Genomic DNA, 24774 nt, shown 5'->3' with positions numbered 1-24774 from the left:
TTGGATAGTCCGCTGGCGTGGCTGCTTAGAGTGCCTTGTTGCTGGCCCCGAGTACATGCAGCACGTCAAGCAGTGAAAAGCAAGAGAATGAGAAATTATGATAACTCATATTTATTTCTAAAGCTGCAGCGATAAAGTGCTGTGCATAAAAATATATATATTTAAAAAATAATAATAATAAATACTTCAATTTAAATTATATTAAATGATATTCTAATATCTAATAATCATGAACAACATAAAGTAAAAATTAAATGCTTTTAGAAAAACGAAAACTAATATGAAACCATTTCTTATGTCAATAAAACTAACTAAAACTAATTATAGCAAAAGTGTCTTTTGTTTTTCTTTTTGTCAATAAATATCATACATGAGCTTTCGGGATCCATTTTAAATGTATTTATTTAGGCATTGCTGTGCATCCGAACTGAAGAAGAAAGGTCATCATCACAGTCGTTTATTATACACTTAGCGGTTATTTTTTTCATATCTTGCACGCCACAAATACTCTGCATCTTTAAAATAAAAAAAACTAATACAAAAACTAATTTAAAAAACTAAACTAAAATTAAAAATTAAAAACCAACTGCTCTAAAAACTCCTTAAAACTAACAGAATTAAACAACAACAGTCAAAACTAACTCTAATGAAAATTTCACAGCTATTATAACCCCGGTGGACTACAACATTGACTTTAACCATTTAACTTGAACAGAGGTTGAATTAAAAAAAAAATCCCAGAGAAACTGTTTGTTGAACAAGACACCGGTGACCCCACATGGTCAAGCTCAAGTTACCCTTCATTGTTTACCTTCCTGCAACAGCACAATACACTAGCACCCATCTTTCAGTATATTATTCAATATTTGTGCTGACAGAAACTAAACTAATGTTTGTGTTGCATATAGTAGTGAGTATACTGTAAATTGTCTTATTTAGCTATAATAATAATTACATTCATTCTGATAATGTTATTCAAAACGGAGCATGACCAGGTTTGTGAAGGAGTGCTTCTCAATGACATTTTGTCACACCCTTCCAGGAAGTAGAACATATTTCGTGAAATATATGAGAAGAACTGTTGTAAAGACATTAGTTTAACATAACTTCAGGGCTATAATAGTTTTTACTGTACTTTTTTAAAAAAAAAATTATCAATTTGACTTTCTTTTTTTTCCAGTTTTATTCATTTTTTGCAGGAGTGTTCGTTAAGTTTTTAATTGTATTTTTTTTTGGGGGGGGCGGTTCTTTTTAGTTTTTTTGTTAGTTTTAGCTTTACTGACGTTTGTAGTTTTTGTTGAATAAAAGATAAACATTTACGGCTGTACAGTAATACAGAAATTATTTGAAAAAAAAAATGCTAATGGTCATTTTTGGTTTCATTATAGTTAAACGTAAAATGTATTTTTTTTTTAAGTACTCAAATTGTATTCATTAACAAAGTTTGTTTTACCCTCCAATCTAAGCTTTAGTCATTTTGTTAGTTTTCGTTCACTACAATAACCTTGCGCAGCTGTCGACTTGGACTTTCCTGACAGGTGTACCTAATGATGTGGCCGGTGAGTGCACATGATTGCCAGGTTCAGTTTGAGTAATCTAATTTTCATCCTTTCTGTTTCAAGCCTTGTGGGAACACCACATTGTCAACTGGCCGGTAATTCTGTGGCGGAGAAGGAAGAAAAAAAAAACCTGCGAACTATATAATCCTTGCTAAGGGGATATGAAGAGGCTTTGCGGTAAACCTTAGCAGCCACGAGCAAGGCTGCAGCAACTTTGCCCTTGTTACCCTGGACAACCTAAAGACTCACATGAATACGAGGAAAACGTTTATCTCCCTCTGTCCCCCTCCCCCCTTTTACATTCCCAAAAATAAAACTTTGCCAGTAAAATTTAGTTTTATAGTAGCGCTTCATTATGAATACTGTAAATCATGCTACCAAGTAACATATTCGCTGTGCTATCGTCAGCTTGTTTACGGCGCTAATGCTAGCTTAGACCTGCTAGCGCTGCTACATTGTTGACACTGAATAGTGAATACACATTCTCTATGACTATTAAATCACAACTAATTCACAATGACATGCTAATTATGAACGGCAATGTTTGAGAATCACGTTAGTGGATACAAGCGAGGCGCGCGGCTTTCATAAAAGACTAGGCTATGTCGGTAGATGCCACGGACGTCCGACTTCCGGGTTCGTTTCCGGCAACTGATGGCCGCGTTCCAACACTCGCACCCCCACCCCTGCGCTCCTTGTTTCTCTGTTGCATTGATGTTCTAAAGACGTGAATGTCATTTCAATAAAGGAAAAAAATAAAAATAAACTTTACTCCAGTTAAGCACATTGTCTTAAATTGCGTAATGTTTAAGTGGCTAACAATAATATTAAATATAGTTTTTATGAATAAACCTTGTCTTGTTTTTGACTAACATCTGGGCCTACTAATTGGGATTTTTTTTTTAAGTAGTACTTTTATAAAGCCTGAGAACCATTGCACTATACAGTCTACGTACATAGTCCACATATAGTCCACATACAATCTTATCTACAAGTTACCTGATTATCATCTTTGTATATATAAAAAGTTAATGTCTCAGCATTCAAACTCTACCAAGATCACAAAAAAAATAATCTTCTGCATCTTTACATTGTGTGGAATATATAAAGGTGTTGCTGTACTACGGACAATTACGTTTTAATTCTTACCCTTTGTTGTTTGCGGCCTCATTTCCATCTCTGCGCTCTAAAAAAACAAAGTCAAAAAAAGCCTTACTTGCATTCTTGTATGCATTACCTGTTACAAAATAAAACTTAAGTCTTACCATCCATAGCAACATATCCAAACTGATTTGCCCTTTCAGCCAGTCAGGGAGTTTAATAATGAATAATGAGCTTATGGACACCTGAGTAGCGCATGCTGAACCCGCACGGGGGGAAGGCATCAGTGCACTCACCTGAGCAGGAAGCAAAAACAAAGAGGAAGGGCGCAAATGAATTGCTGAACCTCACCGCTTTTCTCCAGGTAGCATTCCTCTCCTCTGGCCGGGCTTTGGTCCAGTTGGCTGAAATCACAAGTTTAGCGTGGCTCTCGTTTGTTACCCCACAAGGCCTCTGTTGTTTATCAAAGCTCAACCTAATTATCCAGAAAATACACAAGTCACATGGTAGAGGAATTTGTTTGAGGGCACGAGGTCACGCTGCCGTCCAACAATGGAATGGAGTAACTGATTATTGAAATTGGCCCATTTTAGGTGATAGCGGAGTGAAAAATGGTGAATTTAAACGTAGTTAGGATATAATTTTCTGCAGTAATTATTAGCTGGTGCAAACACTTTGTACATATTAATCTACAATTACTCAGAGCAGTTTTAATTAAAAGTTTACCCAGTCAGGCTACTTAACGAACATTATGATTTAACACTTGGAATAGAGCAGTGGTTGTCAATCTGAAAAAGTGTTTAGACAAATATGTGCAATATGAATTCACATGTAAAATGGACCGTATGGTGTTCCGCAGGGTTCAATTCTGGGGCCTCTGCTCTTTTCATTCCATCTTCTTCCAAAATATGAATGACATAAAAAAAAACGTTCAGGGGGGCGACACTACAGGACACAGAGCAGTGTGCTTATATTTTATTCACATATATTACATGTTGCATTAAATGTCCAAGTCATACTTTCTGGCCAAAATCAGAAAGTTTGATTCTGCACCTACAGTAATGTACTGTATTCTCTCTTCAATCACACAGGAGAACACACACAAGAGCTTTCAAATCACAATTTACACTCATTGACTATTTGCTTGCGGTCATTTACAAAGTGGGTACTGCAAACGTGATGACCAAGTGAAACTTAGTAAACATAAATGCAGCATGCATGACTTCGGCAAGCTTTGCTTTTTCTTTTTCTTTTAATTCAAGTGTCAACCTAAGCAAAAAAAAAAAAAAACTCAAAAACGGCAGCTCGGCTTTATCTTCACTCTGATCAAAACATCTCACAGGCACGACTGGAAGAAGTTACTCTGTTCCAGAAAACAAAAGTTCATTGAAAAGAATGAATGAGCTAAGACACTTAAAGAAGAGCAGCTCAAAAGACGTCATGCACAGTGTAATGCGGATATTAAAAAAAATAAAAAATAATAATAATAATCTAAACGTAATATTGGAATGCAACTACGAATCACAGATTGAGTCCTAACATTGTTTTTCTTTCCATTAAATTTGATGACATGAACTGAAAACCAGGAAAGGACTCGAGTTTGCTGTAAAATGCAGCCAATTTGTTTTTTTGTGGGGTGCAGACCCTTCAATGTCTGAATCTAAATCAATTGTTTGTGTTTCTTAAAAAAAAAAAATGCATTGGAAGAGGACCTTGACAAAAATGATCGCACATTAAATGTCAATCGCAATTATTGAGGGTAAAAACAAGCAAAACAAAAAAAACAAAACAAATTCCGTTGTTGGAAAAAAAAAAAAAAAAAAGCAGAGCTCAGGCAGGACGTAGTTAACTTCAGTGAGTGTAACAAAGTGGGCGATCTGAGCGAAAACCTCAATGCACGACCTTCACAAAAAGTTAAAAATGACTTGAACAACGAGCAGCAGCATTTATTTAAACATCTAAAACGTATTTTCAACAGCAAAGAAAAACAACAACAAAATTCCTGAGGATGGATTGCAACTAGACCCATAAAAGGAGCCTTTTTTTTTTTGCTCTTTTGCAAAAAAAAAAAAAAAAACGCCATAGTGTGTTGATGTCATGTAGTAGTAATGCGTCTGCACCCGTCAGGAGCTTGAAACTCAAACTAGAATCATGATTAAAAGGGATATGCTTCAACATCATCATAAATGGTGCATTATTGCAGGGATAATCAGTGCGAGACATTTCATATATATCCAAATAAATACCTACAGCCAACTCCAAACCAAGTACATCGCTGGGAAAAGTTGTGCTTTTTTAATTTATTTTTTTATTAGATGTGTCCAATTTGTGATTGAATTTTTCCCCTGTTGAAACCTCCATGACAAAATAATGAAACGCACACACGTGTTAATCCTTCAAGCTCGTGATTGTACACCAAACTTTACACAAACCGAGATTATGGCACCGATACATTGAGTGGATGTTTTTGTCAAACGTGGCAGACACTGCGGCAAAAACGACACAATTTGCAAATAGCCTTCTTCTCTGTGACGGGCTGCAGTTTTAAAGTGGACTTTAGAGGATTTTTTTTTTTTTATTTCTTAGATTTTTTTTTAGAGTCCGTTATAGTGAGGCCCCCAGCGTTTATTGATGTGGTCAAAGGTGTGTGAAACCCACTGTTGCTCCAACACTCGATATCTCTCGTCACACAAGAAGAGAGGTTTTCCACGGCTGGAACATAAACAAAAACAGGGAGGGAAGACAAACGTGAGCTCTGGAGTGACAGTTCAGTTAAATAAATAAATGGATGGATAGAATTGATCAAATATACAGTGGGCCATTGATTTCCACTCTCAGTTCCATCTATCTAAATCTACCTAATTTTTCACATTGGAATGAATTTAATTGCCATTAATCGAAAGTTCAGCCCCCCCAAAAAATGCGTTTTTAATAGGGAATAAAAGAGAAAGGTAAAAAAAAAAAACATGATTTTATAAAGTATAATTACTGTACACTAGGGGTCTGCCCGCAAAAATTTGATTCTCATAAAAATCGTGATTCTTATTTAGTACGATTCAGAATCGATTTTAAATGTCCCAAAATCTATTTTATTTAAATTATTTTATACCGTCTTGCCTTTGTCTGTGTGTGCGCCTTTATTTGGAGCGCTGTTCATGTCGGTTTGGCCACTGAGGGGCAGTGTGGTTCCGCGCAGTCTAATACACTGTTAAGTTGTAGTCACATTAGAGAGTAGAAGGAAAAGTTATTCCAATAAAAGTTTATTTTTTTCTCTTTTGAGTGATAAAAGTGCCGCGAGTAGCGCGCTAATTAGCATTAGCGTGTCAGACTGGAGTAGATCATTACAATTCCTTGCACATATATAGACTGGCGCAAGAATCATTGTCAATCAAATCATTTTGAATCAAAAATCATTCCTAATTGAAAATCGATTCTGAATCGAATCGCAGACCCAAAAAATTGGAATCGAGTCGTGAGACATTCAAAGATTCCCACCCCTACTGTACACACTGTGCTATTCGTGTGGGTTGTGTGACTTTAAAGGTGGCGTTTGGAGTGATTTAAAAGAAATTTTAAAAAACGCTTTTTGTTAGAGATGCAGACGGCCACAACCACCAGCACCGATATCAGCTTTCTCTTCAGGTCATGAAGTAAGTTAATTGCCTCTCTCGTGTTTTTATTGACTGAATGTTCAAAAAACAACAACAAACCGGTAACATTTCATGTTTAGCAATCATCTTGAACAAAGGGGTACAGCTAATTTAAGTTGCGTGGCCTAGTGAGCGTCATCAGGAGCTGGAGTCGGGTTAGCTAGTTAATTTAGTTTTCTCGTATTGCGTTTGTGCGTTTGACCGCCCCCTTCAATAAAGCTAGTGCAGCGATACCTTTCTTACTCGTTTTTCACGACACAAGATCGTCAGACGATTTTTCGGTGCAACTACACGTATAGACAATATAATACAGGCATATATTCTTTATCCTCTGCAGCGACAAATATTACAGTATTTTGCCGAGTCACTCATCGGTAGTTACGAAACATCTCTTATGTATACCTGCATTGTACTGCCCCCTGGTGGCCAAGAGGTACACACCAGATGTAGCATATTATCAACGAGCATTGAAGCGATCCACAAACACGGTAGCGTGGAATTAAGAAGCTGCATAGTCAACGCCTTCTATTCAAAATACATTCTAAGTCATTCTCAGCTGTGCGTGTCGCGTGTTACCGTAAATCGCGGTCCTCCTCTCCGTGGGCATCAAGGTAAACAGAACCCCAGAGACAGAAGCGATGTCCGCGGATGATGATGATGACTGAGGCGTTAATCAGTAGAAAGATGCCGGTAGCAGCGCCACAGTGTTGGGAGTGCTACACAACGAGACGTGAACACCATCAACAACGTCGATGAAGCTGTTGATAGCATTTGATCCAAATCGGGAACCAGAGAGCAACTTACCAAAACACATTCACAGATACCCTGCTGCTTGCAGCAAACGCCCTTGAGACAGACAAAGGCGCCGCAGACAAGGCAGAGCGCGGGGTCCTTTGGCACCTTTTTACAAACAGTGCAGGCCTTCCTGTGGTAGTACTGGAAGATGATATTGTAGTTGTCAGGCAGCTGGAGGAGGCGGGGCGGTGCCCACTGAGGATCCTGGACTAGCAAGGTCTTTGCACAAGACAAATGAGAGGGAGGAGAGAAAACATTTAGGCGGCTCCACATTTTGTCCTGGAGGTTTTTTTTTTTTCTACTTTCCTCCTTGCCAGACCTCATCTCATTCAAAACGAAATTGAAATTCACATGCAAATCCCATATTTACGAACTCCATAACCCCAAATCCATTTAGTTCTATTCGCAGACTGCTTACCAGCGATTGCTCTGCCTGCACCTGAGAGAGCCCATTGACCTCAGCACACCACTGTGTGACCAAGTCGAAGGCGCTGACCGCCCACTCCAGACACGAGGCACTGTTCACAGGATTTGAAGCCACGGGGGTTGCAGGCGCGAGCCCCAAGCACACGGCCAGGGAAGAGAACTCTTCCTGCTCCTGAGAAAATAAGTATTTTTTTTTAAAATTCTATATACTTGTAGTTAATTTTCTCTCATTGAAATAAATTAAAAGGCTGTTAAGTTAAAGTTAATTTTAAAAATAGGTCGACTAAAAATATACTATCAATGTTTTTACAAGGACTTTTTTTTGGAGGCGCACGCAGTGGACAGGAAATTATTGAGCTCATTGTAGCTAACAGGCATATCTATAGTTAACAGTTAGTTAGCACCACTCGTGTACTCATGGACTATTGTTGAAGCGTCGTCTATAAGCGACTTAAGACACTGTTACATGTATAATGTAGATATAGTGATGTACAGTATGTGTGAACTAAATAGTTAGTGTTTGTTTACCTAAAATTGTCATCGCTAGCGCGCTAACGCTAATCGCAATTGCTAACCGTTTAGCATAGGATATTTGTTTGGTGTTTAATATTGCTCATGCACAGAAGATAATAAATAATTAGTAGTTATATTCACTCAATTAAACTCGTGTCGATATAATGATGTATGTGTGAACTAAATAGTGGTTAGTGTTTGTTTACCTTAAACGTAAGCGCTCGCGCTAATGGCGACTGCTAACTGTTTAGCACGTGCTAATTTTGTTGGCATTTAATAATGCATATGTACTGAAGATAATAAATTCAAATCACGTTCAACCTTAGTGGATTAACAACAACAAAAAGAAAAAAAAAAACAGTGTCACTGTTAACAACGCACCAAACAGCCAGTGAGGTTGTCTCCATAAAGATGATGCTGCAGAAGGCAGGCGAGTCGAAGGAAGGGCAAGCAGTACTGCTGGAGGCTGAACTCGACAGACTGTGGAGACCACACACTGGAGCTCAGCTGAAGGGGGAGGAAACAGCAGCAGTCGATCAATAACCAGCCAACAGCTTGCTGATAATAATGTGATAAATATCTTCGAGTGAGGTATTAGTTGAATCACTGTCTTTGTATAAACTGAAATTTATTGTTTGGGGGGATGAGGAGAGAAAAACAAGGGTGCTACATAAAGTGTTTAGTAACTCACCATTATATCTTCCATGTTGACCGCATAGAGATTGTTGCTTTTGGACAACTCGCTGATAACGTGACCGAGCAGTGCTTCAAAAGACGTCTCAGCATTTGCACGGGTCTAAAAATCAAAACAAAAACATCCATCAACTGAGATCTTATCAACACAGTTTCTACTGCTTGCAAGAACTAATCAATTGTCTTCATTTCATCTACAAAATAAGACAAATTCCTGATTAAAGGAAAATAAAGAAAAAAATCTTCTATAGCAATAGACAAACTACTCAATTTGTTTCTCAAACGACTCCTTCAATGGGCGAGTCATCATACTGTGACAGATCTGGACAGCACTTGCATGGTGGCCTTAAAGGTTTTCACACCTAATGAGGCGTAACCCGGAACAAAATAAAATACACGCTATCCTTACAACCACTATAACAATCCATTTGGAGGTACACCAGGCACATCTAATGAGGTCTAATACAATTTTATTTTTTTATTTTTTGCAGTGGTGCACAGTTGCATTGCATTACACTGAAAGTGAACGGCATAATGTAGCTCAATAAGGTACGCAAATCAAGTCAGTAGGTGGTTGAAAGAATGTACTACATACGGTTAACAGATATAAACAAAAGGTCAATAATGTGTGTGTTTTGAAATAAAAATCACATTGCTGGGCAGCCGGGCGGGCTGTACAAAGCAAGCGCTGCAAGCATTCATCACGAGGAAAGCAGAAGAATATAAAACAGCCGTCTTATCGCATCTGCTGTCCTTTGCCAAAGATTTATATTTAATCCAAGTACCAGTCAGAGTCTTCTTAAAATCGCATTATCAACACATTTACATGGCTTCAAAATCCTAAAAGAGTCACGCTAATGTCTGTATTCGTGATTGTTTAGCAGAACGACCATTATAAATAGAATAAACATGCTATAGGGGAGGGCTTCAGCGATTTGTCTTTTGACATTCAAGCTAGCCCGCCCGCTAATTCCGATTTAATTGGGTGAAGACAAATAGCCAATTAATGCAACGCTCTCCAGCAGTCACACCGTTCAAGATAATGAAGATCGATATCGTCGCATGTGGAAACCACATAAAAAAAAAATGAGAAAAGGCTTCATTCGTCTCAACGGCAAGTCATAAACAATGATTTACAGAGATTGAAAGGCGGTTCCTGAGACCACACGGGGAGCACAAAGACAAAAAGGATCATCTTTGGCTTATGCGCCTTTTACCTTTTTGATTGCCCCAGACTTAAGACATGTATAATGTAGATATAGTGATGTATGTGTGAAATAAATGGTAGTTAGTGTTTGTTTACCTAAAATTGTCATCGCTAGCGCGCTAATGCTAATCGCGATTGCTAACCGTCCAGCATAGGATATTTTTCTTTGTTGTTTTGTTTAATATTACTCATGCACAGAAGATAATAAATTAGTAGTTATATTCACTCAATTAAACTTGTGTCGATATAATGATGTATGTGTGAACTAAATAGTGGTTAGTGTTTGTTTACCTTAAACGTAATCGCTCGCGCTAATGGCGATTGCTAACTGTTTAGCATATGCTAATTCTGTTGGCATTTAATAATGCATATGTACTGAAGATAATAAATTCAAATCACGTTCAACCTTAGTGGATTAACAACAACAAAAAGAAAGAAAGAATGAAAAAAAGAAGGTTACAACCAACTCTAAATCTGAGATTAGGTAAAAAAAAAAAAAAAACTAAAAAAACGGTGTCACTGTTAACAACGCACCAAACAGCCAGTGAGGTTGTCCCCATAAAGATGATGCTGCAGAAGGCAGGCGAGTCGAAATCTTTGGCTTATGCGCCTTTTACCTTTTTGATTGCCCCAGACTTAAAGACACTGTTCATGTATAATGTAGATATAGTGATGTATGTGTGAAATAAATGGTAGTTATTGTTTGTTTACCTAAAATTGTCATCGCTAGCGCGCTAATGCTAATCGCGATTGCTAACCGTCCAGCATAGGATATTTTTGTTTGTTGTTTTGTTTAATATTACTCATGCACAGAAGATAATAAATTAGTAGTTATATTCACTCAATTAAACTTGTGTCGATATAATGATGTATGTGTGAACTAAATAGTGGTTAGTGTTTGTTTACCTTAAACGTAATTGCTCGCGCTAATGTTGATTGTTGTTGACTGTTTAGCATCTGCTAATTTTGTTGGCATTTAATAATGCGTATGTACTGAAGATAATAAATTCAAATCACGTTCAACCTTAGTGGATTAACAACAACAAAAAGAAAGAAAGAATGGAAAAAAAAAAGGTTACAACCAACTCTAAATCTGAGATTAGGTAAAAAAAAATAAAAAAAATAACTAAAAAAACGGTGTCACTGTTAACAACGCACCAAACAGCCAGTGAGATTGTCCCCATAAAGATGATGCTGCAGAAGGCAGGCGAGTCGAAATCTTTGGCTTATGCGCCTTTTACCTTTTTGATTGCCCCAAACTTAAGACACTGTTACATGTATAATGTAGATATAGTGATGTATGTGTGAAATAAATGGTAGTTAGTGTTTGTTTACCTAAAATTGTCATCGCTAGCGCGCTAATGCTAATCACGATTGCTAACCGTTCAGCATAGGATATTTTTGTTTGGTGTTTAATATTGCTTATGCACAGAAGATAAATAATTAGTAGTTATATTCACTCAATTAAACGTGTGTCGATATAATGATGTATGTGTGAACTAAATAGTGGTTAGTGTTTGTTTACCTTAAACGTAATAGCTCGCGCTAATGGCGATTGCTAACTGTTTAGCATATGCTAATTTTGTTGGCATTTAATAATGCGTATGTACTGAAGATAATAAATTCAAATCACGTTCAACCTTAGTGGATTAACAACAACAAAAAGAAAGAAAGAATGAAAAAAAAGAAGGTTACAACCAACTCTAAATCTGAGATTAGGTAAAAAAAAATAAAAAATAAAAATAAAAAAACGGTGTCACTGTTAACAACGCACCAAACAGCCAGTGAGGTTGTCCCCATAAAGATGATGCTGCAGAAGGCAGGCGAGTCGAAATCTTTGGCTTATGCGCCTTTTACCTTTTTGATTGCCCCAGATGAACTCCAGGCCTGCCTTTCTTCTGGCCTCAGCTTGGTTGAGAGTGCAGCCAGAGCCTGGATGAACTGCAGGTTGTACAGCATTTTCACCACACAGGTGAAGTGCTCTACAGGGGAGACGTGGACAGTCATATAACAAAGTAAAGGTGATACGAGACACGACTTATAATGGCACTCATGTATAATAAATATGACCAAAGAACAAATTGCGATCCCATTATTATGTATTTGGTTTGCTTATTAGCTCATTGTGGTGGATTTTGCATATCCGAACTGCGATTTTACATATGAACTCCATCTGGAATAATTGTAACTTTCATTCCGATGCATCTCCAATTTCTATGTACCGAGGGTCCCGCTCGTCCTTGAAAGCGGTCAATCAAATTGAGGCAGTAATGAAATGAGTCATTAAACATGACTGCAGCTTGTCAGCGAGCTCTTTAGGTGGGCGATGGAGGAGATACTGCGACAAGCTTGAGAAGAAGGACACGCCAAGGAGCTGCGGAATCAGACGCAAAGGGCTGAATTCTGTACTCGTGAGTCTGGGTTTTGGGAATTGATGGCTTTTCAGGAGACAAAATGTGACACTGTTCTGTGGCTAAAATATGATTGTTGCTGTATCACAAAGATGATGTTAATAACAATCACTATCAAAATGTGTGTTTTATTACAGCTTAAATATTTTTTTATTTTTTTTCATCAAACACTCAGCTACCGGTACTGTATATGCCATTTTTGTGCTCAGGCCAAAGCATTGTCAAATATTAGGGAAAGACTATCGGCACAAATATTCAGCATTTTGAATCCTTGAATATCGCCATCTGTCTTTTTGGAGAATCATGCAGCCGATAAATGGATGAATTTATTAAACCTGTTAACTTCAGGTAAGTAAATTTCCTGTTAACTTTCTAAGAGATTATGCTGACCCTGGGAGCTCTATGCACCTTCTGTTTTTGTTTGAAATTACCACCAAGATACATACAAATTTAACATTTCAGAAATTTTGGAAAACTTTATTTACTATGGAAAACAATAGCGCGCTACTTACTTACTTGGCCCTTGGAGTTCCCTGAATTTTTTGATAGAATTTTAAAAGAAAGATGTCTATTATTGACTTAAGAAAAAAAAACTCCCAATATTTTATAACTCTTAAAAGTTGTTCAATAAACATATGCCTTAAAGTAAAGTAAGAGTTGGGGTTTGGATTTTTTATTTAAATCTTTTTATGCTCATATTTTCTGAATAAATATCGGCTCCAAATATAGGTCATCGGCCTCCTTGACTACCAATAATTGATATCGGTCCTGAAAAAAACATAACAGTATTATCCTTATCTAACATAAAAATAATGCTTTGGCATCTGGTGGCATTTTAGTGTCAAGCAACTATGTTGAACTGAGGTAAGGTGCTTCATTTAGTCAGGCAGGGCCTTGTTGAATAAAAACAAAGTGCTTTGCCGCCATCTTGTGGGATCTATGGGCAATCGCAAATGTTTTTGGGTGGGCATCACTTACTCATGGAGTGTTGCTGTTTTCTCAGCCCTGATTGCCAGTAAATATTAAATTTTAATATTATTGTTACTACTATTTCAAACAAGTCATGATTCTTTTGAGAAAAAATAAATGCAAATATGATCACACATGACTACATCTGCAAATCGATGAATCGTGAACTGTACCTTTTCGGAGAGGCTGCGGCATGGTGAGCACAAAAATAATCAACAGGGATGGGACGTCTCGAAATAGCATTGGTACTTCAGGTCTGTCTTCATCAAAACCACTGCAAAAACAAAAAAGATTTCTTTAAACGGATCCCGTTTGGTCACGTTTCTTTTTTTATCATCTTAAAAGATGTGCGAGATCTAAGGTCTGTTTGAATATTTATCTTGTCCAAAACATGTCAGCAAATTAAAAGTGTTTGCCTAATGCATCCCTAGTACAGTTTTCTTATGTGCCATTTCCAATTAACGGTCTTCTTTTCTGTTGACAATTAAACCGTGCACTCTTGAGAGTGCCTCGGGAGTTTTAAATGAGAGGGACTGCACTTAAGCCTCCATTACCAAAGCACTCAGCGGTTAATTCCACAGTGCATTGACGGAAAGCCTTTATGGATGGAGCGCTCAACCCTGCAATGATAACAGCGCACAGTATGTGTCGTGCTTGTTTTTTGTTTTTTTTAAGTCATTCCTCTCCTACTGTCCTAATAAATAAAAAAAAAAAGGCTGAAATGCATCTATGTAAAACCTCTCTCTCTCTCTGTCCTATTTAGCGAGACTGGTTCATCTTTGACAGCCTCGGGGTGTCAATGACACAGCTCGCTCCCAAAACCTTGACAAAGTATTTTTAAACAGCAAATGGCTCCGGTGAGAATACAAGCACGCCTGTGAGCTCTTTTAGCACAACAAGTGTAGAAGCACCGGCAGGGAGGAGCAAGCAGCTCTCTTTACTGTTCAGTACGGCTACATCTTTTGAGGACATGATAATTGCACTGTGGCACACCTGTGACTAAAGACAGGGAAAATAGCAAGACAGTGTCTTGTGTCTTGTGTATTTTGCCGAATGCATTCTAGAGCTCGGTGCACAATTGAGGCCTGGAGTGCTATGCTGGTGGCAAACACGCAGTGCAGTGAATAAGACGGGGGTCGTTTCGCTCTCTGTGGAGTGCCCGGTAATTTGCCAGATGTAGCAATTATCGGTAACTATGGAAACCGTACATGGTCCATTTTCTGTATTTAGCTCCCCTTTGTGTGACGGAAAATCTGTTGTGGGGCAGGAGTGCTGGTGTTTTAAGAAAGGTCCTTTGATTGGTTGATAACGTCAGGGAGCAATGCAGGAAGGTTGGAAAGAAGGTTTTGATTTGTTTATTTATTTAAGATGTGATGTCAGCGTGCTCTAGAAAAGAACATTGCTCACTCTGTCTCTCTGCTTTGTGTAAGTTGAGTCAGCTTCATCCAGGGGTTGTAGGCTGAATCAATGCTGTACAGACGCATGTGCATGGCCAAAACATGAAACAGCTGATCTGAAGTAAGAAAAAAAAAGAAGAAAGAAACTGTGTTATTTTGCCAACAAATCAATAAATTAATTAATTAAAAAAAAAAAAATCTTATATGCTCCAGGAACATCTGTTCGGATGGATTAGAATAACTGGATGGCTCTAATAACAAATAACAGCGAGCCTAATTTGTCACTGTGAACCAAGTTAATTGAACTAACAATGGGGGGGGGGGGGTACAATTCCATTACTTGGAATTTTATCAAATAATTCAGCAGGTGCTTTTTAAATGTGTTTTACTGGAATGTATGCGACTAGACTGCAGAAAAGGTTCTGCAATAGGAAAGCGCCAATACTTGGAGCAACACTGCCCCCCACAGGAGCATTTAGGCACAACTAAAGAAATCTCGTTATGAATTAAAATGACACTCAAAATAGGTGAATGACTATTGTTTTTTCTTGCATTAAATGTAAAGGGCTCATTCTTCAGATAAAAAAAAAATACAACAAAAGAGAATCATGCCTTGTCAAGTAAGCTGTCAAAATTACATCAATTTAGCAGGAAGAAGTAAAACAAGACAACAGACAAGCATTATTGTTAATTCCTGGTCAGGATATAAATAAATAAAAATGTAAAAAGTGCACCAAGATCCTTTACAATGTTGCATCATCACTTTGATGCAACGTCGGGCGTAACTGGAGGTTCACTATCTGGCTCAACAGGACGGTTTAACCAGACATTTTTGCAGCCTTTAAAAATGATCTGCAACTGATACACTGGAAGCAAGTTTACAAGGCAGCGGTGGAGCATCTCAGCCGTTTACCTGCAAATCAGTGCCATGAAGAAGAGTGAACACTAATGCATAGCAACTGAGCGAATTTGTCTGTGGGCCCATGGCTGCTTGGTAAATGTAGCTCAGGCAGCTCCGCTATGAACCTCCTTGAAGCCACTCAGGGGTGACAGGCCATTTGTCTGCAGCAGCCTCAACTTTGACAGGTTAATTTCCAAACTAAAAATAGTGTGTGAAGCAGGTTTTCATCTGCCCGCATCACCTGCAACGTCCACTCGTTTATCTGCGCGTACATTCGCAATTGATTGAGCTTTGAGATTTAAAGTCATGACTATGTATGTTTGAAGTGATAAGCTTTGCTTTTTAAGATTCAGCCAAGATCACTTCTAGCTTTTCCATTATATGCCCTTGTCAACCATGACACCCGGGCCATCAGCTAGTATAGCATCTATCCTTGACTACCATTGTTAATGGATCTTTTGTTTCTTTTTTGTCTTTTTATGGCTCAGGAACGACACGATGGAGGAGTTGGATCTCACAATCTGACAATATGTTACGGGGCAGATGCCAGTGGGGAAATGTACAGTCATGGAATTTTGCACTTTACTAGATTTAAAATGATTAGGCTGATAATTAATGACCATTTGATAAAGCAATTGAGCTTTAGATAGCCAAAGGCAGTGGTCCTGTGTGAAATTCACCAAACCCTTCTTTATTGAAAAATAAAATGTGTTTTTCAAATTCGAGACAAACGTATAGGGTTTACAATTATATTTATAAAGCACTTGGAAAAAAAAAAAAAACACCGTTTTTTTTACGGAACTTAGTGGCAGCAGATAAAATGAAAACAGAAGTGGCCCCAGAATTGAGCCCTGTGGAACACCATACGTTCCATTATAAATATGAATTCATATTGCACATCCGGTCACTTTTTTGCCCGACGTAATATGAAGTCACATGACATGCCAATAATTCTAAAGCTTCTCATTTGTACCAGCTTTAATTAACATTGTTTTCTATTACCCTAGGAAATTGTTATTTTTTTGACTTGACCATCCTCTGATTTAATCAAACAGGAAGTACACCAAGTCAAAGTCATTAGTCAGTATTAAGTAAGTCAGATCTAGAGATATTTAGGAATGTACAATTCTATACATGTTCCAACATTTTTTTTTTTTTTATTTAAATGGGGAACTAAATGTAAAACTTCCTCAATCCTCATCCATGTAACTTTTGTCAAACAGAAGTTATCATAAGAGTGTGTTGAGTAAAAGCTTACTGAGACATGAGCGCTTGACGGCGGCACTGGCACCACCGCAACAGAGGTTGCCTCCTCGGTGCACAAGTTCTAATTCCAGGTTGGTCCTGCGGAGGCACAATCAGATGAGGATAGGAGAAAACACTTTTTTTTTTTTTTTTGCATCTAACATTTTTTACATATCACATTAAAAGGGAAAATGACTCCTGAACTGCAATGTATTTTTGGTATGGAAAATGCCGGCAAGTCATGTTGCCATTTAATGCAGTTTAAGTCTACGATAATCAATCACCTGCACCGACATTGTTGACCTACAAGAAAATTGTCGCTTGAGCAGCATTAATGCTGAACTCCCACCAGTAACCAAACAGTGAAAAGGCTAAAATCGACCTTTAACAGTACATCAATGCTAAACACTGATTGGTGCTACAAAAATAAAAGTGATCTGTGCATGTCTCGCACAAGCCATTTCTAATGGCTAGCAAAGTGGGGGCCAATTCTTGAGTTTCCTGGGAGTGAGGGAAGCAATTTCAGATAGATAATGCAGCCACAACAAAGCTCCATCTGGCTTTTACTGATAAGAGTGCCCCTGTGACAGAGGAATTTTCCACTCTTCAGGCAATTTGCGCTGTTCATTGAACTTCAGAGAAGCCAACGGGCACCCGTACGCGTTGTGTTCAGGGTGAAGGGCCGAGGGAACCGCAGCATTAGGTGAGCCAAATGGTCTTTAGTGGTCAGTAACTTTGTACAGATGATAAGGTTTTGGTGTGAAGCTGTACCTAATGTAGTGGCCGTTAAATGGATCATTCCCGGGGATGCAATGGCCAGCTGTCCGAATAATTATGCCCATTCAGAGTAGGTCACAGAAGTCCAGAGTTCAAAACTCTTACCTTGCCAAGGAGTACATGAAAAGGAAATCATTATCAGGGGAGCCAGGGTTCTTGCCATAATCCATGTACTTCTTCTGGGTGGTGTTTTTAATGTCTTTGATGACCAACTCCATCTCTTTACTCAAGTTGGACTCCGTCTAAAAAAAAAATAAAAAATCTAAATAACTCTCTTTTCATGCATAGGCACGATTAAGCTGCTGGAGGTCAACCACGCAGTCAGAAATTACTTACTGGGAAAAGGCCTAGATTGTCCTGAAGAGCTTCTACTTCCTTTATTAGCAGACTGGTCTTCTTGTTTGTGGGCGCGTGCCATGCACCAGCCTCAGAGCCTCGTCCGGGTCGACAGGGAAGGACACTGTTGGCAAACTGTCGACATAGCGGGCAAGTAAATTCACCCTTGTCAACGGAGAATCCCTGCAGGACTTGGTCATTCTAAAAAAAGAAGAAAAAAAAAGAAAAGAAAGCAGGTTGTTCATTAAAACCCATGGCTAATCTGCGTTCCATAATTTGATTCATGATGCTTATTACAAAATCGACAATTATTGATTCGATTTCCATCCGTCAGCTTGACAAATCGACATTAAGAGGACAAGCATTTTCACGTTACCCTCAGAGACTCCATGTATGACTTATGGCAATCTATATGCAAAGTGTGTCCGCAGGTCTGCACGTAGACGCCCCCGTCCCAACCTATTGACACAGACTGCAGACAGGAGCTCTGCAGCGTTGAAAGGGGAAAAAAGATCACATCAATATGTAGCTTTGCTTCATCAACCCTATGGACTCAAGTCCTCTTGTTAATTCCGTGAAAATACAAATATAAAACACTAATGCATGCTCTAAATTGAGCTGTTATTTGTAAAAGGAAACCCAGATGCCTAAAAGCATTCCAAGTGCTTTTTACACAATTTCTTCCTGAGTAAAGTTAATGCTGCTTTTCCGAGTCACCCACATCCTTGAAGAAGCGCTGCAAGAGGGTGAGTCGGACGTCATGAGCCACAGCACACGTGTCAGCAGAATAAATGTGTTCTTCATCACTGGTCGGGAGATTCTTTGCCTCTATGCTCTTGCAGCGATGTCCAAGCACTAAAAGACATTTTTCAAAATGTTTACTGCCATTTATACTGGTAGACTGTTTGTATTTTAACTTTTTCAATTTAAATACGATAGATGCTTTAAAATGAATGAGCTTAGGAAATAAAAAAAATTACATAGCTTTCAGCCGACTCTTATTCAAATTATTTTGACATCATAACTAGTAATGTTCCAAATTCCCAGTATTGTGTAAAGTGCAGTAATGTATTGATATGTAAATGGTTTATTTATTGTGACTTGTAAATTTCTCTCATTCGAGTGATCAATACAGACGCTCCCCTACTTACGAACATTCGAGTTGCGAACAACGGTACATACGAACATTTCTGCGCGTACAGTATGTCGAAAAATGTTTGGAAAGAAATGCTGTAAGTTAGATTTTGTATTGCGCGTAGTGCTTCTTTCCGCCGCTAATACCGACGATTGGCGCTGTGAGAGCTCATTGGAGGCTGAGCAACGTGGCGAGGAGGAGGAGGAAGAAAACGCCGGTCCCCATGAAGCAGGAAATAACTTTTGAAGCCGATTCCAGCGACGACGAAGAATCTCTCATGATATAAAATCCTCCTCTTCCTCCTCCTCATCATCTCCTTAAGCATCGAATACATCTTCCAAAAGTAAGCTAAACTTCATTTTATTTATCTTATTACGTACATGTACATACTGTGTGTGTGTCTCGCTCTCTCTCTCTAACATACGTAGTACAGTACAGTACTGTACGTATTCTCTCCATTTTATTACGTTTTTTTCAGTACAAACCAATGCAGGTTACTTGTACTAGCCTTAAACATACTTAGATAAACCTTCAATATACTTATATAGGCTTTAAACATAAATTATAATACAAAATATAGCACTGAAGCAACTTACGAACAAATTCACCTTACGAACGATCGTCCGGAACGTAACTCGTTCGTAAGGTGGGGAGCGTCTGTACTGCAATACTACATTTTTATAACGTAAAATAATGTTAGTATTAGCGTGGGTCATTTTTTCCCCATATTGTGAGAAGCCTTTACTATGTTATAGTAAGTGGATAAATACACTACTGTACTTAACTAAGTATAAGCTAAAACAATGCAAATCCAAGTGGTTCCAAAATGTGTTATGAAAAAAAATGACGCAGCAGTACCCGATGAGGCCTGCAGGAGAACAACGAGGCCAGTAGGTCTGTCCTCGGTGGAGGGTCCGCTCTGTCCGCAGATCACACAGTCGTAAAGAACTTCGGACTCCATCATCTCGGACGCTCCCAGGTCCATGGCCGCATCTGTTTCTGGCGATTCTGGCACAAACATATCGATTCAAAGAAACTTGACGCCATCTAACAAGAAGTTTTATGCTGATAAAAACTCAGCATTATAAAACTTTATATTTGTTCTACTCCTATTGTATTGGATCTCAATGTACCTGTTGTGTACTTAACTCTTTGGCTGCCAAAAACGTTAAATAACGTTTAGTAAAATCCTATGGAGGAGTGCCAAAGACGTTAAAATACGTTTTTTCAGAACAGAGGTGAAACTAACCATTTTCTATTGTTGATTACTGAAAAATGGAATAAGGTAGAAACAAACTTTTTGTTCTGATGAAAGATGAGAGTCCAATCTTTCATTTGGTAGTATGTGTGTTTCCATAGTCCAAACACATAATTTTCTGTGGACCTTGAAAGATCAGTCAAAAATGCTTAAATCGGCTGGCACCCACGGCATCCCTTTTCTGAAAACGTCTGGCAGTCAAAGAGTTAATCTTTACCTTTCCCCACTCACTGGATAGCCCACTGATGCAATAAATGACTAGTTAATTATACACATATTTTACCTGACTGGACATTCGATTATCTAAATGAGTTTAAATGTTAAGAACTGTGTTTACCAGTAAATATTGAGCATAAATGTCACCTTGTGTTGATTTATGTCTCCTAGGAGACCGGAACTTAACAAAAAGGTCACTGTGGCAGCTTTTGCCTGAGGCTGCCTGAGTGCTTGTGCACAAACACTGAAGGTGAAATGACAAGGTAACACAAATTGTATTTTTCAGCGTCAAGGCTGCGTACCTCTAGAGTGTACAAGTGTTGTTCATGCAATAGATTGGATATGTCTCCATCCGAAAGCTTGTTGAAAGTGCTTGTGTGGTTAATGGAATTTACTAGACATGTCTGGTTCTGTAGAGTGAAGAGTCTTGTATAGCTACTGAATATTGGTATCATTTGTCTCAATGTATTCAGATTAGATTTAAAAAAAAGGTCATCTAAAACTAAACTTAAACAGGAAACATGAGCGGGAAAAATGGGCTTTGTGGTTAAATATAGATAATACTAATTATTAATACAATAATTTGTAATGCCCTCTTGGACTTTGTATGAACTCCATCTCATCAAATTTCGATGATACGTTGGTGCAAGGGTGCAAACGCAGCATGGTGGGCTTCAAATAAAGTCCCAGCTCAGCAGGAAGTGTGTACACAGAGGTGACAATAGTCCCTGTCTGGCCACAGCAGTCATTCTTCATTCGCTAACCATACTGTGTCGGGGGGGGGGGGGGGGTGCTGTGTGTCCCGCCCACTATTAGCACAAAGATCCCCTGTGCCCTCCACCAGTGGCCTCCCACAAGAGAACTCACTTCTCCATTTCTTCTAACAGGCTAGTAGCTCACCTCGCATCACCTTGCCCGGGTTTGCTATTTGTGTTGAGTGATTTATTAAGGTCTTGTACACGCCATTAAAAAAAAAAAGGGGGGGGGGAGATCAGCACTAGTAGGAATTATCCTTACCGACATCCATAGCCGTTTCCATGAAACTCTTCTGTCTGGAGGCAAATTCAGCAAGCAGCTCCTGTTGCCTCTCTCGAGCCCTTTGGCGCCTGGAAGTTAAGAGTAGGGAAGGTAATGTAATTTAACTAATACACTTCTCCTATGGGCAAGGTAACTCATAAATTATCATTTCTCACATTATTAAATTGACACTTTGAGGACAAAAAAAATTGGAAAGGTTGACAAACTAATGTGTCCTACAGTAGAGCACCTTATTGGGAGCCGTGGTTGTTTTTAAAGTGTTCTACAAATAAAGTTGAGTTAAGAATGATTAAGATCCACACTATAAACTCAGATGCTTACTTTAAATTAAGTCTCTAATTTGGGGACTTAAAAACACTGACAGCTCAATCACTTTCACTGATGGCTTAATGAGTGGCTCCTCATTACACTTTGGGATTAACGCACTGCTACCTGATGGTTGTCGTTGGGAAAAAAAAACAACAGCAACAACAACTCTAGGCCATGTTAAATGAAGAGTGTATATATTTTACTTGTGGAATGACAACCAAGCCACAATCTTAATCTTAGTTTGGCAAAGTTGGGAATTCTATATAATGTATTTTCAGTGTTGAAATAGCAACGATAAAGGTGCATATTTCACTATTAACTCTTTGACTGCCAAAAACGTTAAATAACGTTTAGTAAAATCCTATGGAGTACCAAAGACGTTAAAAGACGTTTGTTTCAAAACAGAGGTGAAACTAACCATTTTCTATTGTTGATTACTGAAAAACGGAATAAGGTAGAAACAAACTTTTTTTTTTCTGATGAAAGATGAGAGTCCAATCTTTCATTTGGTAGTACGTGTGTTTCCATAGTCCAAACACATAATTTTCTGTGGACCTTGAAAGATCAGTCAAAATGCTTAAATCGGCTGGCACACACGGCATCCCTTTTCTGAAAACGTCTGGCAGTCAAAGAGTTAAAGATTATCAAGTGCATTGACAAAACTAGATAATATTTAATGGAGCTGAATAATTTTTTTCCTTCACAGTACATAACTGCTGCAAAGCCAATTCCGGATCGTGATTATAGTCTCAAATAGTGCCTCGCTTTGGGGAGCTCAAAGTGAAGCCAGATAAAAGTGCAGTGTTCAATAAATACCAAATGGCATTAATAAAAATCTATCTTAGGAATGGAAGCAAACTGTGTGTTACCTTTCTTCTTTATCCATGGCTTTCTTGTCCGTTGGACTGTTCTTCTTGGGTGGCACAGGAGGATAAACCTTTCCACAAATGTCTTGGATGCTACGCTTGATTTGGCAGCTCCGCGTGGCCGCCTTAGTGAGGATTCGCTCGATGGCCGTAATGCCATCTCCGTGAGCGTGACGGCTCGCGTCCATACTGTCCAGCCAGGATTCCGACAGCGAGTTCTGCTTGGACGACAGCTTCTGGTGCAGCTTGACGAGGAGGGACAGCATGCTCTCTCTTATCTCCAGGATCTCCGTCACCAGCTGCGGGGGCGTACCCGGCGGCACCCAGCGTGTCGACGAACTCTTGGGCCTGACGACCAGGCTGGCCTCCGAACTGCTGCGGTTGATTATCTCCTGGAACTTCCTTCGGCGCTCCGCTACAAGGCTGAACACCTGGGCTTCACGCAAATTCTGAGATGACAGCGAATTATGTTTTTTTTTTTTTTTAATGAATTGAAATTAATCCATTTTTATTGATACAGCATTTGTGCGAATCTCATAATACCTAATATTGTGGCCGTTGAGTGTACTTAGTGGCATGCCCTGCGATGAAAAGCTGTATGGACAATATGGCTGCACTTATCAAATATTTTTTAGAATAAATTATTCTACTGCTTATCCCATCAATTAATCAAACACAAATTTATTATGCATTAGTAAACAAAAAATGTGTTTATGAAGGTCAAGGATTATTGTTGTCCACTTGGGGTCGCCATCCTCATGTTTGACGCTATAATATTTGTGACTTTGAATGTGTGTGGCTTAAAAAGGGGAGGCCTGGCCGTTGAGTGTACTTAGTGGCATGCCCTGCGATGAAAAGCTGTATGGACAATATGGCTGCACTTATCAAATATTTTTTAGAATAAATTATTCTACTGCTTATCCCATCAATTAATCAAACACAAATTTATTTTGCATTATTAAACAAAAAATGTGTTTGTGAAGGTCAAGGATTATTGTTGTCCACTTGGGGTCGCCATCCTCATGTTTGACGCTATAATATTTGTGACTTTGAATGTGTGTGGCTTAAAAAGGGGAGGCCTGGCCGTTGAGTGTACTTAGTGGCATGCCCTGCGATGAAAAGCTGTATGGACAATATGGCTGCACTTATCAAATATTTTTTAGAATAAATTATTCTACTGCTTATCCCATCAATTAATCAAACACAAATTTATTTTGCATTATTAAACAAAAAATGTGTTTGTGAAGGTCAAGGATTATTGTTGTCCACTTGGGGTCGCCATCCTCATGTTTGACGCTATAATATTTGTGACTTTGAATGTGTGTGGCTTAAAAAGGTGGGGCCTGGCCTGGTGAGTGACGTGGGAGTCTGTATGGGAGTGCCGAGTTGACTGTTGGTTAGCGGCTGACTCTTAACTAGCCAACTGTTAGCTAGTCTCTGTCTATACTTGACCATTTGCGGGGGTGTTAAAATGTATTTTAGCTAGCAATGGTCAACCATATTAATTTAGACACTCAAAACACTGCACGGGGGTGAAATGTTTGCAAGCTTTCTGCCAGTCTTTCACTTTTTTTGGTCATCAAATCAACCAATATATTTGATTAAATGTTCAGCCCTAATAGACATATGGCATAAGGAACAAAATGAAACCATATCTCATACATAATGTGCTTCACAGGCAGCACAAAATGTACCAATGACTACTTCTTATTCCACCTGCACCCGAGTGACCTGCGAAATCACCATCTCTCAGCACGTAGATGGATTGGAAGGATGCTTCATGACCATAGTCAAATAGGTACAATGCACATAAAAGTCAAATTAAATATCTATTATAAAAATTCTGCCAACATTTCTTTATCACCTTTGCTGATCGTGCTACAGACAGAGTCATTACCCGAGGAGGGGGGTGGGGGTGGGGGGTCTTATCATGAAGCGCACTACCCATCTGAAGGATTGCCATGACCTGACC

The 24774-nt window shown here is 38.7% G+C and overlaps 2 protein-coding genes across 2 annotated transcripts in view; both read right to left on the bottom strand.

The window, feature by feature from the left end:
• Nucleotides 1-3088, bottom strand: part of myo3b (myosin IIIB) — a 90855-nt gene extending 87767 nt beyond the window's left edge. Inside the window, exons 1-2 of the mRNA XM_077579755.1 lie at nucleotides 2825-3088; nucleotides 2709-2745 (exon numbers count right to left, since the gene is read on the bottom strand). Coding sequence (XP_077435881.1) covers nucleotides 2709-2745; nucleotides 2825-2831 — 44 coding nt within the window. The 5' untranslated portion in view covers nucleotides 2832-3088. The remainder of the gene's footprint in view (nucleotides 1-2708; nucleotides 2746-2824) is intronic.
• Nucleotides 3089-3620: 532 nt separating this feature from the next.
• The window catches only part of ubr3 (ubiquitin protein ligase E3 component n-recognin 3), a 33534-nt gene continuing 12380 nt past the window's right edge, over nucleotides 3621-24774 (bottom strand). Inside the window, exons 23-39 of the mRNA XM_077580216.1 lie at nucleotides 22806-23251; nucleotides 21607-21695; nucleotides 19974-20123; nucleotides 18702-18835; nucleotides 18357-18467; nucleotides 17981-18181; nucleotides 17750-17886; nucleotides 16881-16966; nucleotides 14732-14837; nucleotides 13498-13598; nucleotides 11802-11926; nucleotides 8736-8840; nucleotides 8426-8551; nucleotides 7524-7703; nucleotides 7115-7324; nucleotides 6887-7026; nucleotides 3621-5372 (exon numbers count right to left, since the gene is read on the bottom strand). Coding sequence (XP_077436342.1) covers nucleotides 5255-5372; nucleotides 6887-7026; nucleotides 7115-7324; nucleotides 7524-7703; nucleotides 8426-8551; nucleotides 8736-8840; nucleotides 11802-11926; nucleotides 13498-13598; nucleotides 14732-14837; nucleotides 16881-16966; nucleotides 17750-17886; nucleotides 17981-18181; nucleotides 18357-18467; nucleotides 18702-18835; nucleotides 19974-20123; nucleotides 21607-21695; nucleotides 22806-23251 — 2565 coding nt within the window. The 3' untranslated portion in view covers nucleotides 3621-5254. The remainder of the gene's footprint in view (nucleotides 5373-6886; nucleotides 7027-7114; nucleotides 7325-7523; nucleotides 7704-8425; nucleotides 8552-8735; nucleotides 8841-11801; nucleotides 11927-13497; nucleotides 13599-14731; nucleotides 14838-16880; nucleotides 16967-17749; nucleotides 17887-17980; nucleotides 18182-18356; nucleotides 18468-18701; nucleotides 18836-19973; nucleotides 20124-21606; nucleotides 21696-22805; nucleotides 23252-24774) is intronic.

This window comes from Vanacampus margaritifer, chromosome 11, assembly GCF_051991255.1.
Source record: "Vanacampus margaritifer isolate UIUO_Vmar chromosome 11, RoL_Vmar_1.0, whole genome shotgun sequence".
NCBI classification, from domain to species: Eukaryota; Metazoa; Chordata; class Actinopteri; order Syngnathiformes; family Syngnathidae; genus Vanacampus; species Vanacampus margaritifer.
The sequence above is the reverse complement of the archived record's forward strand: the minus strand, read 5'-3'. Positions and strand labels throughout refer to the sequence as shown.